This window comes from Ictalurus punctatus, chromosome 29, assembly GCF_001660625.3.
Source record: "Ictalurus punctatus breed USDA103 chromosome 29, Coco_2.0, whole genome shotgun sequence".
Classification (NCBI taxonomy): Eukaryota; Metazoa; Chordata; class Actinopteri; order Siluriformes; family Ictaluridae; genus Ictalurus; species Ictalurus punctatus.
The window spans coordinates 7,525,079-7,546,293 of record NC_030444.2 but is presented as its reverse complement, the minus strand read 5'-3'; the positions used below and the strand labels follow the sequence as shown (position 1 = coordinate 7,546,293).

General features: G+C 38.0%; 1 protein-coding gene across 5 annotated transcripts in view; it reads left to right on the top strand.

Annotated features, from left to right (window-relative positions):
* Window positions 1-14,390, top strand: part of efemp1 (EGF containing fibulin extracellular matrix protein 1) — a 35,414-nt gene extending 21,024 nt beyond the window's left edge. For 3 of the 5 annotated variants that reach the window (XM_053677634.1, XM_053677636.1, XM_053677633.1), the window contains 6 exons: window positions 792-911; window positions 6,953-7,072; window positions 9,358-9,477; window positions 10,659-10,782; window positions 11,992-12,184; window positions 12,808-14,390. In XM_053677634.1, coding sequence (XP_053533609.1) covers window positions 792-911; window positions 6,953-7,072; window positions 9,358-9,477; window positions 10,659-10,782; window positions 11,992-12,184; window positions 12,808-12,969 — 839 coding nt within the window. In that variant the 3' untranslated portion in view covers window positions 12,970-14,390. The remainder of the gene's footprint in view (window positions 1-791; window positions 912-6,952; window positions 7,073-9,357; window positions 9,478-10,658; window positions 10,783-11,991; window positions 12,185-12,807) is intronic. The other 2 variants (XM_053677635.1, XM_053677637.1) reach the window with 1 other exon arrangement.
* The last annotated feature ends 6,825 nt before the right edge of the window (window positions 14,391-21,215 follow it).

Here is a 21,215-nt window from a genome sequence, read left to right as displayed (position 1 = left end):
AGAGGTCACCTCATAGACCTCTATCAGGATCATGGCTGGATAGACCACTTCATCGATCTCACACTGGAGCTCTAGAGATGAGGTCGTGGCATTGACCTCTGCCTGGAGCTCTGCAGGGGAGACCACTTTGTGGGTCTCAGGCTGGAGCTCTGGAGATGAGGTCACCATATTGATCTCCGGCTGGAGCTCTGAAGGAGAAACCACCTCGTGGGTTTCAAGTTGGAGCTCTGGAGATGTGGAGGCCACCCTGTCGGCCTTCTTATAGTAGGTCGTGAACGGCCTCGCATGTTTGTCTGTCAGGCTGGCCCTCCCCAAAAAAATTTCTAAATTATATTCCCTTCCCATAGATCACACTCATGAGGCCATTGGTGAGCCAGACTGATAACTTGGATAACTTGAACAATAGCTACTGTCCCTCGTTGGACTTGGAGTTCACCAGGCTCTCAAAATAAAATTGCCACTGGAGGAAAAATCTCTTCAGTGGGCTTTCAACGCCCTCAGCGGGAGCTGGAACATGCAGGTTCAGCCACTAGGGCATGCCATTCCTTTTTCTCCTACTGCATCCATGTTGTACGCAAGGTGTTCTGTCATGTAACGTGGGTTGGAGATGGATGCAAGTGCAGTTAAAGCTTTTATTAAAGACAAAGGTGGACAAATCCAAATCAATAGGCAAAAACGTAATCAAAAAACAGGCACAGGATCAGGTGCTGAGCAAACAGGCAAAACTAGGCAGAGTTGTGTTGACAGTGGGGAACACTGTCAACACAACATGTTTGTGTGTGTATCCACAGATAGAGATGAGTGCCTCATGTCACACTACTGCATGCACAGATGTGTAAATGTCCCAGGATCCTACTACTGCGAGTGTAACAGTGGCTACCAGCTTGCCAGCAACAACCACAGCTGTGTGGGTGAGTGATCCAATCCAGTGAATCTGATTCTGTACACAAACTGTGTGTTAAGCTAGGGTCACCTTGTAAAAATGTGTGAGAGGAAAAAGAGAGGTAGAGATACGTCTCAAAATTTTATTCATTATCCAAAGACCCCAAGAAGAGACAACGATTTAGGTATAAAATGTACATATAAATAAAGAACAAAAAGCACTTCTCTAATATTTAGAATTTCAGCCAAATGTGAAATGCCATTTGTTTACACTCTTAGGACATCTGTTAGTAACTTTTGGCCAACTTTAAAAAAACAAACAAACAAACAAAAAAACTTTTTCTCTAGCACACTAGAGATGGAAAGAAGCAAAACAGAGGTGTTAAATAGTGATTATGCTCAGGGAGAGAGAGAGAGAGAGAGAGAGAGAGAGAGAGAGAGAGAGAGAGACTTTGTAGAGTGGTTTTACTAATCAGGTTCCACCAACACACTAATAACAACTTTAAACATCTCAGCTGGACCACACAGGAAAAAAAAGAGTACACTGCTTAGTGACAGTGACAGCTGGTCATTATATTAGATAGGAGACTTACAATTAAATTATTAGTGCTGATAAATGCAAACAGAAAAGTAACCTCTTCAAAAAAAAAAAAAGAAATTTTGAAAAAAAAAAAGAATTTTGATTTTGTACTTTGTACTCTGGTTGTACAATGCATGCTCAATGTTATGGGATTAATTTTCCGTCAAAAGTATTGCGGTCACGGGTTTAGAAATGATTAGTGTGAATCAAACATTTAAAAACACATGTAAAAATATATTGTATAAAACTGAAAAATAAATGCAAAGTTATCAGAATAGCAAACAATGTGGTCATGGATTGAAAAATCATATGCGTAAATAATTTTTTTTTAAAAATGCATTTACAATTATATTGCACAAATCTGAAACATGAATTCACAGTTTTCTGAAACGAAGACAAAATCATGTTTACTTGGTTATATTACTCTGTTTTTGTGCTCTCTGACATTTTCTGCTAATGTTTTCTTTTTTTGAATGCTTTGACTGCTGTTTTTCCCTTCACGCTGGTTTCCACATTCTCTGCTTGCTTTTCCAAATGTTGCAGTTCGAGTTTCATGTAAATCAGGGTGGGCTTTAGCATCACCATTGGTCCACTACAGCTCCTCCTCTAACCAATCAATCTCCTCTGCGACTCATGGCTGTTGTGTTCGTAGACATACATAGACGCCACACTGGCCCGTTGCTACGATAGGTCAACGCTGCCGCCATATTGATCCAGGCAAGACTGCCCTATTAACAAATAGAAGTAAACAGGGGAGCTGCAGTTTTTCTGGATAAAAAGAACAATAACGTGTACATTTCCCAAATGATTTCAATGGTTTATGATCTATGTGGAGTACAAAAAAAAGTTGTCTCCAGTTACTTAGAATCTTGAAAGTTAGTCTTGGAAAATTATTAATTGTCATAAATGCTTGTCAAGCTTAGATTTACTTATTTTTCCTGGTTAATAAAAGCTGAGACGTCCCTAATGTAATATAATTTTGTCACGTTCCAAAATGTAAGGGAGTTGAGGATGGGTGCAATTCTAGTAAAATACTTTATTAGAGAGATAGGCAGACAAATTCAAAACAGTAATCCAAAGCATAGTCGAATAACATGCAAGAGGTCAGGTGATCAACAGGCATACATATGGCAAGTCTAGAATCCAAACGAGAAACAAGAAACAAGGTCTATAACAAGAATCGAAACGAGAAACGAGAAACAAAGAAACGCTTCGTAAGGAGATAAATTCAATACTACGCAATTTGCACAGAGACACAAGGGATTTAAATGACAAACGTAATCATGGGTTAAAAACGGGCAGCTGATAAAAATAATGCCACACACTTTGGAAACAACCAATGACAAAATGGGGTGGAGTAAGAACATAACCATAACAAAAGCATGTGTACAATGTCATCAAAGTCACTGTCATAAAAGATCGAAAAGCATGTGCTCGCTAAGTGCTCACGCACCTGGTTCGTTCACGCGCATACGATTCGGTTTCAGAGGTCGCCTCTTCGACCTCGGACAGGAACTGGGCTTGAGAGGTCGCCTCTTTGACCTCTGACAGGAACTGGGCATGAGAAGTCGTCTCTTTGACCTCTGACATGAACTTGGCTTGAGAGGTCATCTCTTTGACCTCTGACAGGAACTTTGCTTGAGAGGTCTCTTCTTCGACCTCAGACATGAACTTGGATGGAAAGGTCGTTTCTTCGACCTCTGACAGGAACTGGGCGTGAGAGGTCGTCTCTTTGACCTCTGACATGAACTTGGCTTGAGAGATCGACTCTTTGACCTCAGACAGGAACTGAGCTTGAGAGGTCGCCTCTTCGACCTCTGACATGAACTTGGGTTGAGAAGTCGTCTCTTCGACCTCTGACAGGAACTTGGCTTGAGAGGTCGCCTCTTCGACGTCAGACAGGAACATGGCTTGGGCGGTCACCTCATTGACCTCAGACAGGAAAATGGCTTGGAAGGTCGGGTCTTTGACCTCAGACTGGAACCTGACTTTCTGCTGGAGCTCTCAAGATGAGACTGCCTCGTGGATCTCATGCTGCACTTCTGCAGGTGAGCCTACCTCCTGGGTCTCAGGTTGGAGCTCTGGAGGTGAGGTCGCCATGTTGACCTCCGGCTGGAGCTCTGCAGGTGAGACCACTTTGTGGGTCTAAGTTTGGAGCTCTGGAGATGAGGCCATTACATTAACCTCTGGTTGGAGCTCTGCAGGTGAGACCACCTCATATGTCACGAACTGGAGTTCAAGGACCGAGGTTGCCACGCTGACTTCCGGCTGGAGCTCGGCAGGTGAGACCATCTCATAGGTCTCGAGCTGGAGCTCTGAAGTAGAGGTCTCCACGTTGACCTCTGACAGGAACTCGGCAGATGAGACCTCCTCGTGGGACTCAGGTTGAAGCTCTGGAGCCGAGGTCGCCATGTTGACCCCCGGCTGGAGTTCAGCAGGTGCTCTCTTATGGAGGCATTTGTGAGGACGCCAGCAGGTCTTGAAACATCCCCGAGAGCAGAAATATGATCCATGGATCCCAAGTTTCCTGCATGTGGGACACTGTAGCTGGGCCTCATTACTGCAGCCCTCAGTCTTGCAGGTCGGTGTCACCTCCACCACTGCCCTATCAGCCGGGGCCTGAAGCTGAGCTGTGGAGGCTGCCCTGTCAATCCACTCATAATAGGTGTGAAATAGCAGGTCAGCCTTGTTTGTCACACTGACTCCCCTCAAAAGTTGATCCAGGTTGTTGCTCTGCCCTGGATGCCTAAACTCCTTCAAGAACAGTTCTGCAAACTGAGTTACATTCTCCAGTCCCCTGGATCCCATGGCTGCTAGATGATGTGTCCACTGGCGGGGTGAGCCAAAAAACCGTGACACAGTGAACCTTATCCATTGCTTCACGCTGGGCTTGGGGTCCATTAGGCTCGAGAAATAAATCTGGCAGTCAACCAGAAAATATTCAAAAACCCAAAAACCCATCAAACCTGGGAGATCTACGAAAGTCCATTGCGGAAACTGGATTGAATCCAAGGTGGAGATGGTTTGCTTAGCGTGACGTGTCCTCAGTCTTCCTGCTGCATCCATGTTAAGGCGTAAGTATTATGTCACGTTCCAGAACGTAAGGGAGTTGAGGAAGGATGCAATTGCAGTAAAAGACTTTATTAGAGAGATGGGCAGACAAATTCAAAACAGTAATCCAAAGCGTAGTCAAATAACATGCAAAAGGTCAGGTGATCTACAAACAGGCATACATGGGGTGAGGCTAGAATCCAAACGAGAAATAAGGTCAATGACAAGAATTGAAACGAGAAACTAGAAACAAAGAACCACTTGGTAAGGAGATCAACTCAATACTATGCAATTTGAACAGAGACTCGAGGGGTTTAAATGACAAACATAATTATGGGTTAAACACGGGCAGCTGAAAACAATAATTCCACACACTCGGGAAACAAACAATGACAAAACAGGGGTGGAGTCAGAACATAAACATAACAAAAGCAAGTATCCAATGTAAACAAAGTCACTGTCATAAAAGACCGAAAAGCTTTCGCTAAGTGCTCGCACACCTGGCTCGTGCACACGCATGCGCTTCGGTTTTCCGAACACACTGCAATAGTGCAGCGCTGACTCAAGAGGAAATCGTGACAAATTTAATGTACGTGAAATGTGCATAAAGATTTTTTCCTTGTGGAAATGTCTTTTTCTGTCTTCAACCCCATCATTTAGCTTTTCTTGTGCTCCAGGTCAGAAAAGTTAGCCAGCCAACTAACTACAGTAAGATTCACAATATGTCAGTCGCTCAGCCGAAACGAAGAGCATGTTATAAAAGTCGGTTTGCAGAAAAACAGCAGTATAGATGAAAATCTCGATTATCTGCAATTTAGTTTGTAATATAAACTATAATATAAGCTGAGACTTATTACTGTTGCCCAGACCAGTATGGCCCCTACACTGACCTATGATCCAGCGGCTAACGCTGCATCTATGTATGTCTATGAACACAACAGCCATGAGTTGCAGTGGAGTGACATAAACTCCCCTCTTCGATTGACTGGTTAGAGGAGGAGCTGTAGTGGACCAATGACGATGCTAAAGCCCACCCTGATTTACATGAAACTCGAACTGCAACATTTGGAAAAGCAAGCAGAGAATGTGGAAACCAGCGTGAAGGGAAAAACAGCATATGAGTTCAAAAAAAGAAAACATGAGCAGAAAATGTCAGAGAGCACAAAAACAATGTAATATAACCAAGTAAACATGATTTTGTGTGCGATTTAGAAAACTGTGAATTCATTTTTCAATTTTGTGCAATATAATTGTAAATGCGTTTAAAAAAATTTTATTCATACTTATGATTTTTTTTTATCCATGTCCACATTGTTTGCTATTCTGATAACTTTGCATTTATTTTTCAGTTTTATACAATATATTTTTACATGTGTTTTTAAATGTTTGATTAATGCTTATCGTTTTTAAATCCGTGACCACAATACTTTTGATGGAAAATCCCACACAATGTATCTGTTTGAGTTTCTGCTCCAAAGGCATTTTGAATAAAAGAATGATAGAGTGAATAATCCACATTGCTCGTGTTCATTACCGCTGCAATTGTATTTCACATGCTCCTTCTTAATCATGGCTCATGATGTGTTACAGCTGTCACTGATAGGGTGCATGTATCTACAGTCTGGACTAGAAAGAAATCGGCCCCAGCCTTGCTTCTTCATAGCATTGTCATTTTTTTTCTCTTAAAATCATGCTGTTGTTGTGCTGTTGCATTTGGTTCCACGCACTATGTGTGCTTTATTATAGTCGGTTTAATATTGCTGAAAAATGCCACATTCATGATAATTTGATAATTAAATATGTATGTATGTATGTATGTATGTATGTATGTATGTATGTATGTATGTACGTATGTATGTATGTATGTATGTATGTATGTATGTATGTATGTAGGTAGATAGGTAGGGATGGATGGATGGATGCATATATGCATTTATGTACCAAAGTGACTCAAAAATCTTCATAAAAAACAAATTTTACATGGAATAATTCATACTAGAATACTGTATACTTTATCACTGTATTATATTGTGCATCAGGGTATTAGTCTACCCATTCTAATTATATTTATTTGTAGTAATATTACACCAGCAATGTTTTGTATTACAGTGATAGTCACGATGGGTGTATCTTTGGAAGGGGCATACAATACGTTGTGTTTTGGTTCTGGGCTTATTTCTAGGTTGGTTTATAAATATTTCTTATCATGGAAGTATCATGAAGAATATTTTTAGACATTGTTTATAATTTCAAGCAAACAAGACAGTTTCATGCTTGAAAATAAAATATTATATTAGAATACAATACAGTGCATGCAAAAAGACACTGTGATTTTGGGGCCTCATCATGTTTGCACAGCATTTTTCATATTCATATTAATTTGTCTTTCTCTCAGCATTATGTCAGTTTGAAGACCACCTGATATGATATTTGTTTCAGATGTGAACGAGTGTCAAGTGAGTCAGCCGTGTGATCATCAGTGCTACAACCTAATGGGCTCCTTTATCTGCCACTGTCGCCAGGGCTATGAGCTGGCACCAGACTCCGTTTCCTGTGTAGGTGGGTCTGACCTCTAGCTGTCAATATCATTGGCTCAACGCGATCCCATGCTTAGTATTTCATCTTCATGCTACCAAAGCCAGACTAACCGCCAGGACAAACTGCCTGGCTAGCATCTATTATTTGACAATCTTCAATAATGTATACTAACTACTAGTTATACTACTAAATAACTACTAGTTATACTATCAGCTCCTAGCTGCTAGTGTTTTCACACACTGTTGTTAGAACTGTTTGATATATATATATATATATATATATATATATATATATATATATATATATATATATATATATATATATCAATCAGAAAACTGGGTCCATGTTTGGAGAGTAGTCTGACGATCTATCATATAATATCGCCTTTGTTGTAATATATAATATCATGTCTCCTATCATATAATATTGTACTTCAGTATAGTAGCATGCCATAGTTCAGTGAAGCTAATCAGACCAGAGACAAGCTACAGGACGATCTAGAGATATTAGATCAAAAAGCATGGTGTTTTTACATTTTATTTTATCTTCTATTTATGCCCTTATCTGATTAACAACCGGATGACTTTGTTTGTTTACAGTGAAAACTGAATATTTATATACAACAGGACAAAGAATTATGCTTTATTATTCTGTTCAGAACTGTATCAAAATTGTTCAGAATACATGGCACTAGTCACTTCATATGGTAAAGTGAAGCACCACTATAAAACAAAACATACACACCTCAAATTGTCTCTCTTTTTTTTTTGCCATAACCTAATAATTAATAATTAAACATTGAAAGTAAGGATTGTAAGTAAGGAATTTGATGTACATGGATCTTCATAAATTTTTCTGCCATACCTAAGTAATAGGGGGTGCAAAGCAAGTATGATGGGCTGCTATCATACTTGCTTTGTATTTTGCATTTTATAACAATTATAATTAAATTCAAATAAGAATAAAAAAAAACCTTCTGATTGCTGAGCATATAATTGAGAGATATAGCCACGGCAGGACGCTCAGTGGCACCATAGTTAAACATCTTCTTTGCAATCAGATTTTAATTTATTTAAGAATTAAAATGTCTTATTCATGTTGGCTCTGTATAGTTAACTAATTGTTTAGGAAAACTTGAAATGCATGTTGATAGGATGCCTAGTACTGTATAATGGGTAAAAATGGACTACAGTCATTGGTGGGGTGATGGAAATCATCCTGCCATCCCAGAGGATCATTTATGAATGCTTTGCAGAAGCTCAAGTCAATAGCTAAGGGAAATTCTACTTCAGAGATTCATATCCATATGAATACTTTGGTAAACCTTTGTCTATCAACACCATTCGCCGCTGCATCCACAGATGCAAGTTAAGGCTTGCTAAGCAGAAGCTATATATCAACACTGTCCAGAAGCGCAGTGGACAGTAGCACAGTGGAATCGTGTTTTGTGGTCCTGCGTGTTTTCGTGTTCTCAGGGCCGAAGAGGAAATGGACCATCCAAGCTGTTATCAGTGTCAATTCCAAAAGCCAGCGTCTGTCATGGTATGGGGGTGTGTCAGGGCCCATGGCATGGGTAACTTGCACATCTGTGAGAGCACCATTAATGCAGAAAGATAGGTACACATTTTGGAGCAACATATGCTGCCATCCAGAGCATGACAACACCAAACCACTTTTTGATTACAGAGAGTGCGGGTGCTAGCATGGCCTTCCTGGAGTACTGACCTGTCTCCGATTGAGAATGTGTGGCACATTATGAAGTGCAAACTAAGGCAACGAAGGCCTTGTACTGTTGCGCAGCTGAAGAAATGCATAATAGATGAATGGGGGAAAATTCCGTTTGCTAAACTTAACCAACTGGTGTTTTCAGCACCCAAATGCTTAATAAATGTTATTAAAAGAAAAGGTGATGTTACACAATGGTAAACAGTCGACTGTCCCAACTTTTTTGGAGTGTGTTGCAGTCATCAGATTTGAAATGACTGTATATTTTCAAAAATAAATTTAATTCACAAAGTAAAACATTAAATAATGTGTTAATAATGTGTTTTGGATATAGTACGGGGTGAACTGAACTTTCAAATTATTTTTTATTTTATTTTTTTTGCATTTTCCAAACTGTCACAACTTTTCTGGAATTAGGGTTGTAGTACAGTAGATGGATACTGTCTACCTGACATCTTAATGATGCTGCTGCTTGAATCTTTGCTGCCCTTATATTTATATATCCAGCGTGATGTAATAAGGTTATACTTTATGTAGCTGTGCCTGTTCTAAACGGCTTCCTTTTCTCGTTTTGTTTCCAGACATTGACGAGTGTGCCTTCTCCCGCTACATGTGCCAATATGCCTGTGTTAACAGCCCTGGAGAATATTCCTGCACTTGCCCTGATGGATATGAGCTCCAGGGAACAAGAACGTGTCAAGGTACTTGGCCCCTGCTTCTCTTTGGGAGTGAAATATGATTATCTCTCCAACCTCCATGCCCATTTCGGATCCATATCAAAATTGGACATGTCAGTGCCGAAGGAGATATATAACGGAATATGGGCTCGGTATTCTCAACCAGACTGTCATGGAAAGAATGCGAAAGCTTGGGGTGCGCACATACAAGGCGTTAGTGTTTCAGCCCCCAAAAGGGAGATTTATGTCTGTGGGGTATTTTTTTCAAATGAGGAACAGTGTTATTTTTTCCTCTCCCATGGGTTAGGTGAATAGGTTGGAGAGTGAGTAAGAGTCTCTTGATGAATCTCTGCTGCTGTGTCAGAAATAGTTCCTTTCGGTTCTGAGGGTACTTTGATGGAGCAGAGCTGTTTGATCTCTCTCTGTGAGTGTGTGTGTGTGTGTGTGTGTGTGTGTGTGTGTGTGTGTGTGTGTGTGTGTGTGTGTGTGTGTGTGTGTGTGTGCGTGTACCTGAATAAACTCCATGTTTGCCTGAGCTGTAAGGTTAGGGATAGCCCATGTTTTCCAATATCCCTCTTTACTGTAAAGCGAGACTAAGGGTTTAGTAAGTAAGACTCTATGGGCTGATGTGCCAGGCAGAGATTAAGCCTGAGCCTTGATTTAAAGGAGACACACACACACAATAAAAGTAAAAACCCTGGGAAACGCACAAATTTATTAAACAATAGTTTGGGATTTTTACCTGCTGGTGCTACAGTTATATTTATACCAAAGTGAATTCTCAAATGTGATTATTCAGAAGATTATTTTCTATAACAGCATAAGTCAGACGATAGTGCTGGATGCGAGACAAATCACAGGTTTATATTCATTTGTTCATTCTGATACCTTATTGTTTCTATAGCAACAGCTAATATTCACCGCTACTTTTATGGCCAACACTCTAAGGCTAAATATGAATGAAAACCAATTGTTAAAGAAAAACATATAATCATTGATATGGTGGAGCTTTCTGTAAAGAGATGTCTGTTTAATAAATTAATACATTAAAAATTGTAATTATTGGCAAATTGCTGTTATTGGAAAATAGTCAACTTCTGGGTAGTAACAGTAAGTCCGCTATGCAAAGGCTTTAACTAGAGGAATAAAAGAGTTTGTGTAATTTCTGTGATATATGGATATTTTTCCTCTCCGTTTCATCTCAGACATTAATGAGTGTGAAACAGACCACAAATGCAGTGAGGATGAGATATGCTGGAACTACTACGGAGGCTTCCGGTGTTACCCGAAAAACCCCTGTCAAGAGCCTTATGTGCGCACTTCAGAAAAGTAAGTTCATCTGGCAACATTCTTACGTCCAGATGCATTTGTAAAGGCCAAGATTTTGTGTGGTGGACAAGCTGCTCTAACAGACTGGAATTACACTATATTATTATTATATAATAGTATGTGGAGATCTGAATTCTGAACATCCCATACCAAAATCATGGGCATTAATGAGTTGAGTTGTTCCCCGTTTGCTGTTATAACAGCCTCCACTCTTCCAGGAAGGCTTTACACTACATTTTGGAATGTAGCTATGTGAGGATTTGCCCGCTGAGGTTAAGCACTGATGTGTGGTGAGATGGTCTAGGGAGAAGTTGTTGTTCCAATTCACCACAGATCTGTTCAACATACAAAGACATTCTATACAATTATGTGCTTCTAACTCTTCCGGAAAACCCACATATGGGTGTTATGGTCAGGTGTCCACATACTTTAGACCATATAGTGTACTATATAGATTCTTCGTAGGATGAGTTAACATTTAACACTTGAATATAACAGCCAACTGCACGGCAGTTACGTATACCAACTGTTGATGTTTACTCTAAATGATTGTATGTTTGCTGTGAATTATTATATATTGTGCAAATTGTATATATATATATATATATATATATATATATATATATATATATATATATATATATATACATACTCACACTCATAAAAATTTTCCAATACCATCATCTGATACCACATGATACTAATTATCACAAGTCTAATCTAACACAAAATGACTGGATTTTTTCCTCATTATTGATGCAATCAAAGCAAGCCACACTGCAAACTCTGCTCTGTGAAAATATCAAGAGGAGGAAATAAAGGCAATTTCTATAATACATAAGTGTTGTATAAGTAACCGGATAAAACATCTTATGGAGTTTAAATCATATTTTTAATAGAAGGTACGAGTTGGTATTGAATAACATTTTTGCTTCAATAAATAGCATTATCATTTAAAAAAAACTGTATTTTGTGTTTACTCAGGTTGTCTTTGTTTTATCTTATATTTTGTTTTAATTTCTGAACCAATTTTGCATGAGATATACACAAAACCAGAAGACATCAGGATGCCCCATCCAAATACCTTTGCACAGCACTGTACTATACAATTCTCTGATTCTACTTATATCATACCTTGGAAAGTTCTGGACGTTTGGTGGATAGCACAGCTATTTTCTCTCTGTGAAAGAGTTTTCTTTTTCTTTCCAGTCGGTGTGTATGTTCATCCACGAGTGCCTGCCGGGGCCTGCCACAGTCCATTGTTTACAAGTACATGAACATTCACTCTGACCGTACCGTACCAGCAGACATTTTCCAGATCCAAGCCACCAACATCTATAGTAATACACACAACACCTTCAGGATCAGAGCTGGCAATGAGGGAGGAGAATTCTTCCTGAGGGTGAGTAACACAATGCCATTATCTGGATCTGTTTAGTACTCTAAATATCCACATATCTGTATCTGTATCTGTAATCGGCTTTGAACCTGAAACAGGCGTGACCTACACCTTTTTTTTTTAACAAAAATGTTTGTTTTTTGATTTAATCCTGCTTGCTGCACAACAAATTCAGTTCTGTCTGTTTCCCAAAATATAAACAAACTAGCAGCACAGTTTAAACCAATACAACCCTGACCAGGCAGTTACTAAGGATGTATGATGTAAATGCATCACTGTAAGTGCATCATTCACATGAATGAGTCTGGTCTTTATTTGTCCTGCAAGCTTCATATTTGCCCGCTCGCCCGCCTGAAAGTAAAACCCTCCTGTATGCATTACTTTTTTGTTGTACCCTATGAGATCCCAATCCTCATGTTTATCTCTAGTCTCAATTATATATTTCTAATAGAAAACAACAAATATTCATATCTGTATTTGTATCAGTTTAGAACACATTATCTGTTCAATCCAAATAAGGTATTTGTATTTGGTCATATCCCTAAAAAACTGTTTGTACATTTTCCTTCAGTGCATGGGTAATATGTAATATCATAAAGCAACTGACCACATTTCCCTGTTCACAGCGTTCCAACAATGTCAGTGCAATGTTGGTGTTGACCAAGTCCCTAGAGGGCCCTCTTGAGGTAATCGTCGATCTAGAGATGATCACCCACCACACTGTCACAAACTATCGCACCAGCTCCTTATTACGGCTTACCATCATCGTGGGACCGTTCTCCTTCTAATGGCTGCTGTACTGCCTCTTCACATGTTTAAACATATCCAATATGCTACATTCTAGCTCCCTACCATCACAGTGCCAAGAATCTATGAATTGTGCAAATTGAGTCTTTCTTTTTATTCTTTATGTTCTGTACATTTGTTCTTTTGGAACATCTGATATTAATAATGAATTGATATAAAAGGGGTCCACTAGCAGTTAGTTTCCAAGACATATGTGGCTTTACCTAACCACAGACTTGTATTGACAATGAAAGTGTTTGTTTGACAGGATATATTGTGACATTGAGACAAAGGAAGTTCCAGTGAGACAGGGATTGATGCTAGGTGCTAGTGATAAAAGGTATCGCAGTATAACAGTATAATGTCTTCTTTATCATTAGAATTTATGTCATATTGGGTGGATGCCCATTTTGTTCATGACCCAGATCGCCAGTTAATTCTTATTTAAATATAAGCACCAAGTGGTGAGTGTGTGACCTTGCTATCCAATGTGAGTCGGACACAAATTAAACTCAGCAATTTTTTTCTTTCTTTCTTGAACCCTGTCCAGTGGCTCTGTCCCAATATTGACTAAAATGTTCTCGGACAACACAATTAATGATGTGAAATCATTTTCAATTTTGGGGACAAAACATTACGTTCTAGTGTATTTTGAACAGCACTTGAGTGTTTGCAGCATCTGTTGATGAGAGAGTTAGGCACTGTTTATGTGGTTGGATGATGCCACTTTAATAAATCTAGATTCATTTCCTTTTCATTTATGAGTGTTGCTTTGTAGCTAGTCTCAGTGGCAACATGGCCCTTGAACAATAAATAGCCAGGAAATGATGGCAATGCCACAGTATGGCAGGGCTTTTGAGTGTTTCCCACAAAGGGATTAAATGGACTAATGCAGTGGAAAGCACTTGGCCATCTATATTAGTTCCAGTAAGGTTACCCTGGGGGAGAAAATCTCTGTTCCCAGTCCAAGCTATCAATCAGCCAAATATTGTGTGTACTTTGAAGATTTGTATGGATGAATGCAGTATGTAGTCATGATCCATGCAAAAGCACGAAGGTTGTTTTCTTGTAGTCATGTTACCACCCATTGTACATGCAGCACTGATGAAGTGGGAATAACCTACTTCAGGTTACGTATGTCAAGCCTTAAGGTATTTTGTCTTTAATTGTAACCCTTGTAGAAGATGTACTTCAATCTCCAAAGTCTAACATGCAGTGCCTTATATATGAATACAGTAATAACTGCAATAGCCAAGTATATTTGTATATTCAGTGCCATTCACACTTTAAAAAAAGCTCTATGCAGTCGGGAATCTTTATTTAAAACTGATTTCATACATAATCATGAATGTTTTTTTTTTTTTTTTGTACTCTGAAGAGGAAGATAATTGTTTTAAGAAATAAAGGTTATATTTAAGATTCATACTGAGTATTCTTTTTGGGGTTTTTTATTCTATCATTGCTTTTATTGTCTGCTATATTCATTTATACCAAAGAACTGTACAATTCTCAAATTGGATTGGTCAGAATTTTGGTGATGAATTAAACAACAGAAGCTCTGTATGATAGGGCTCTAATATTAGTCTAACAATAAATGTAGTTTTAAAAGGTGTTATTTAAGAAAAATATATGAATCATATAAAGATATGATGGAATCTAATGGTTCTGTGCACTTTTATTTAATTTTATGGGAGGAATCTCCAGTGTCAGTGCTTTATAATGGTCAGGGTTTTTTATTATTTTTTTTTTTTGTATTATTAACAACTTTATATGTACTGTATTTATAACGGTTTAAAAGTACCATGTGTCATTGATTAATACATTAAAAATTTAATAATTGGTAGATTGCTGTGGTGTGAGAGGATTAAAACACTTCATGGCATGCTGATATTGGAAAATAATCAACAATGTGATGGTGACATTAACTCATCATCGGATCAAGTCGCATCACACCACCCTGTTGGTGATTAATTTCCTATAACAACACACACCCCCAGATGTTTTATTTCTTACTTATTTTTAGCATTGGAAGGATTTGTGAAATAATCAAAAACGATTTGTCATAACAGAGTAGCGTGCTTGAACCGTTAATGCCTTACAAGACTCCTGAAAACATGTTTTGGCATGATATTGCACTGGCATGACTTTCCATCTACAAGCAAAAATGAAGGTACTTCAGGAGAGTTTTTAGCCATATAGATAGAGATATACAGGATAGAGATGGATGGATGGATCACCAAAGAAAGATTTTGGGAAATTTACACTATGTATTATTCTGGCAACCATCTTCAAGTAATAAACAGCCTTTTTTGTTGATCCTTAGGGTTTAGATGTTGGAGGCTAGCAGTGTTAGTCACCATTTCCCATCTGTGAACTGGCTGCAGAACAAATCTAATTTCATGTTGACTCATTATAAAAGGTGTAGCTTGAGTGATAGTGGATTGTATGACATAGCCCACTCTTAAGCTGACTTCACACTCTGCATGGAAAATAATTTACCACATACACTTGGAACTCTTTTCTTATGCAGGCATAAGGATCATTTGTGATTACAATGCTGACATGTTGCCAATGTTGGTGGGCACAAGCCATAGTCTGTTTGCACTCAATTGCTACTTTTATGGTTTGGAGAAAAAAAAGACTGTGTCACCTCACGTCTTGATAATGTATTATTATTATTATTTTAAATAATTTGTAACCCCAACAGGTTATCACCTGCACCTATGGTCACATTGTGCTTGCACCGTGTTCCCCATGAGAAAAGTGGAAGAACAAATAAAATTCCCTCTATCCACCTCTGTGGCTATTAATGCCATATAATAGAAAAAATCTTTAGAAAATAAAAGTCATAAAATCGGTGTGGATATTTAAATTTTATACACTAGAAAGTTTATTCAACATTATTTTTTGACCAAACTAATCTTTCAGCATGTAATCTTAGATTCAGACATAACAGTAGTAGTACTAGTCTCTTCCATAAGTGAGCAAAATCTGGAATATATATATAGAGGATGAAACTTCCTTTTATTTCGTCTTGATGGCATTCCCATGGCACCCATATCACCATTTCATTTACTAGGAATACGTGGCATTTGATAGTTGATAGCTAATGTTAGCTAATTGTTAATATATCGTTCATGGTAAACATTAGCACAATATCGTCCTAATCTTTAATAGAACTGAAGCAAGAGTTCTTCAACTAGTGCACCACCGTAACCATTATCCACTTGTGTGACACCAAGTGCAAGTTAACACACACATGGTTTGTTGATGTGAAACAGATTTTGGTCAGGTTTTTGATGATAAATATGTCACTGTTCAATGTCAGGATGATAAATATCTCAGCTCATGGACATCTGTTGGGTCCATGCAATCTTACTCATAGTCATGGCAAAGAAAAGAATATCAGAAAGGGCCAATCTCAGTTGGGTGCATCTCCTAAGGACACCATTTCACAGTTAAACTGAGCCAGCTTGCACTCAGTCATGCAGGCCATGGTTGACATCTCTCTTGTGTTTTTCGAGATGTGATCAGTCACTGTCATCTCAGTTCTATTCTCTGGTTCTGCTGTCCAAGCGTTCTCTGGTTCTCCTGAGACTTGCCTTCTGCTACACTGGGTTTGCAGGAGAGAGGAAGAGTTCCTTCTTCTGAATCACCTCCTACCTGTCTTTATTTATCCAACATAGGTCAGACTCTCATGACCATAAATTACGGGTGTGAGTGAATGGTTGGTTTAAGCAAAGGAATTAGTGATAGGCTGGAAGCAGACTTCACCATCCAGGCAAAGGACATCATGAAGTCAACTCATACCTCCAACAACTGATTTGTAACTGGATTGTATTTGGTAAATTTCACCCTCCATTTCTACATCCATTCTGAAGGACTACATGAAACCTGAAAAGAGAAAATAGATATTATCACATGATTGTCTTCAGATTTACAGAAATACATAGCAAGGGTTAAGGTTTTATGAAACAAAAATGAAACATATGTTTAAAAAAAGACTGTTTTTTCAAAGGGTTCTTTAGATGGTTAAACGTTAAACGTAGATCCTCTTCTGTTCTCGGTTCCTACATATGTCCTAGAGTGACAAATCAAACCCAGTTAACAGAGGTTGGGGTAAGATGAATCACCAAAAGTATTTAAGCAAGCATAAAAAGATCTTTTGAAAGTATCTCCAGGAAGAAATAACAAGTTTTATTCAGTCTGTGGTGAGAAGACCACAAGGATAATGTGGAAAGTGATTTATATCCAAAAATTTGACTTTTCTCTTTCCAAGTACATTCTGTTGATGTGCAGGATTACGATGAAGTAGAGGCATTTTCAGATTTAATTGGTTCTCTCATAAGATATGATGTGCGAGCTGAAGAAAAACATAGAATTAGCCTTATCTGATGTGTAATGCAAATTTGTCAAAAATAGTGGGATAAGATGAGCCAGCAGGCCAGCTGCTCACATTCTTTCATATACAGTAGATGCTACAAATTAATCAATTAATTAAGTAAATAATTCCTTTCTTGAAATCATTTAAAATTTTTGAAAAGATGGTTTAAGAAGGAATGAACAATAGTAGGGAATAATAATATATGAAACCTTTCCAATTTATTTGCATAATCAGCTTAAGATAAGTGCAGCAAAGTTACAGTTTGATCTTTTACCATGTTAATTTGGATTGAATCTTTCTTTAATTAAGTTTTTCTTTTTTTGTAAAATGTAGCTTTGTATGGAAGGTATGATTTATTGGCATTGGCATTGCAGTGGTGGGGCAGTATTGGCTTGGCGGTTAAGGCTCTTGGGTTACTGATCGGAAGGTCGGGGGTTCAAGCTGCCACTGTTCGGCCCTTGAGCAAGGCCCTTAACCCTCTTTGCTCCAGCAGCACTATATCATGGCTGACCCCAACTTCCTGACATGCTGAGGTATGCAAAGAAAAGAATTTCATTGTATGTGATCAATAAAATATTATTATTATTAGTTTTTTGTGCAGACAGTATATAGCATTTAATTTTATTGATTTTATATGCAATCATTTAATACTGGATCAGCTTCTCACATTGGCTCAATTGCAGATCAACGTTTAAAAAAAAGAAGAGAAAAAGAAGCTATTATTTATACTTTACCAGTGTAACCATCTACAGCAATATATTAACACATCTTTACTACAGCTCTACTAAAGCAGTAACAGCATTTTTAAACGGTACAAACATAACATTAACAGTGTCCATTTAATCAAGCATCTACAAACCAATACTCACATCACAGATCTGTAGTTCTGAGCTATTTTAAGCTTAAATTTTATCTGACCTATTGCTTACTAGGGTTGTAACAGTCACACCACCACTATCTATACAGTATCTCCAAAAGAAAGAAAAGGTTTAGACCAAACACTCTTTGGATTTAATTCCGGATATACATGCAGAGATGGATATTTGGAGTACTAACAGATACATGTGTTTCTTTTGTATGAACCCTGCTGCATTTTTTTTGTACCTTCCTGCAATACTTTTAAATTTAGTTAGTTCTATTTTCCAAAATATAAAGAAAATAATACCCTAATTTAAACCACCATAACCCTGACCAGGCAGTTACTAATGATGAATGAATAAATGCTGATCGCTAATGTTATTTAAAATGCTTGTGCGACTTTTTTTGTTGCATCCCACCTAATCCCAGTGCACACCTCCAGCCACAATGCCCTGTGAACCTTTCATAGAAAGAGATTTAATAGTGCACCTCATATTCATATCTCCCTACTGCCTACAAATAATCAAGTACATATATTCGGACACTGGCATTTGAAATAAAACAACCCAAAACATTATATTTGTGAACTTATGAATGAACTCAGAACATATTTCTAGAGTTAGCCAAGCAAATCCCAGGAGAAAGGTAAAAATCTGGAGCCTTATTGGACGGTATCAGAAACCGGAAAAGAAAATTAGATGAGGTCACACTTAGCTTTTGGCGGAGACTGCGTTCACAAGTGGCACACAGAGAAACCCACTCAACCAACCACATATACACACACACACACACACTGAAATCTGCCAACTCTAAATGAGGTAAAGGGACCATTGATCAAACCGTGTTGTGTCAGTTGCCAGTTTGTACTCCCTTGCGAACTGACACCATATTAATTTGCTAGCTTGACATACTGGTTACACTGTACATAAAATAGCAGATGAAAATGAGCCAGATAATGAACACTAAGTGCCTGGCACTTACACCAGTGGCATTTGAATCAAGCCAAGCCAAAGGGGGGTGGAAGAACTAGTTTACACTGAACTCACAGGTCTTAACGAATCAGCTTTTATCACTCATCACTCCTCATGCATCACTGCAGGAGTTGTTTATTTTCCTGCAACAGATACAATCAGCTCTACATCAGAGAAACCATAAGAAGATTAGCTGAGCATTTTTTAGACTACAAATGAAGGATTTGTCGTTTCTAGTGGTAAGACACTTTAACAGCGGTAGACATAACATCAGTGACATCTATCTTTGCATTGCCAGCTGTTGCTATGGCAGGAATGAATTTAGGCAACATACTTTAAAATGTTCAGAACTTTGGAACTACATGGACTGAATGTCATGTCAACAACTATCATCAACCATTTCAAATATCACACTGTTTCACCTCCTACAGCCTCAGACGCACTTTGCTGTGAAGAAATATTTAAAGATGTAAAAAGGGTGGGGTGGACCTCCTTTTTCTTCCAGAACAGATTCAATTCTTTGTGGCATGAATCCCACAAGGTGTTAGAAACATTCCTTTGAGATTTTGGTCCATGTTGAGCCGATTGCATCACATCGCATTGCTGCAGATTAATCTGTTGCACATTCATGCTGTGAATCTCTCATTTTCCACATCCTAAAGGTGTTCTATTTGATTCAGATCTGGTCACTGGGAGGCCTTTGAAGTACACTGAACTCACTGCTATAGCCCTTTACTGCATAGTGTTGCCATATGGCAACAATCAAGTTATTTAGATTTTTTTTTTGACAGGCAATAAGACAAAAACTACTATTTTTCTATGGTATGTAACTTGGAAAGGAGGGGCTTTAAATTTGACATAACAAATAAATTCCATGTTGGATGACCAGGACATGCTGTTTGCACTTCCTTTTCTGCAATCACATTACATGGTGAAGGTCATCCTCAGAGGGCTCTCAAAATATGATTAATTTTTCAATATTTAGGCAAAACTACTTAAAGGAATAAACTGAAACACTATCTGAGATAAGCTAACATTAATTTTTTTGTCATTTAAGTAAGTTATATATTTTGAGAATTTTGTTAAATGGTCAAATGTAATTGTTGCCATATGGCAACAATATGCGATAATGGAACTATGGTATGTGCATTCATGAATTGAAGCAGGCCTACATAGCAAAAAAGACGCTAGGCTTCTCTAATAGTATATTTACATTTTTTCACATTCCAAGTAAGAAAAACTGTTGTAATTTGTAATAAAATTTTGCAGTTGCACCATATGTTCTAAATTTTATATTTCAGAAGAAAGAATTAAAAAGATACGTCACCAAAACCTGTTTGGATCTAAATTATTTTAAGTGAGTAAATGTATTTTAAGTGAGTAAATCCATCCACATACTGTTTAAAACTGTAATTAATTTCTAGACGATAGAACTTTTAGATGTTACTAAGTGGCAAAAAAACAACAACTGGAAAATGCAGACTATGCAGACCCACCCAAAAACACATTTCAAATTTGTTTGTATTTTTTTTAATTACCTGAACTAATTCAAGCAATAAATATTCCTAAAACATTTTTATGTAAATGTAATCATTCATGCAGTAGAGGGATACAGTTGCAATCAAAATTATTCAACCCCCATTGCAAATCAGGTTTATTGTCAAAATTTACAGACTTTCAGCTGTTTGCAACGAACAAATCAAACGAAAGCGATTGAAATAGTTCAACAAATGCTTCAAGTGGTATCCCCAAATTCAACTGAAAATGCAACTTATAATGACTTCTCCAGTTTCAAACTTATTCAACCCCCTGAATAGGATCCCTCACAACAGTACAAACAGGTTAGAATAATTTTGATTGCAACTGTATTCATGGAGCCAGTTTGAGTCAGGTTTTTGACATTATCCTGCTGGAAGTAGCCGTTATAATATGCTTTATTAACAACATAACAACTATGCTTTATTGGAATAAAGTGCTCCACACCATTACACCGCCACTGCTCACCAAACATGCAAAGAATTGTTATTTGAGTTAC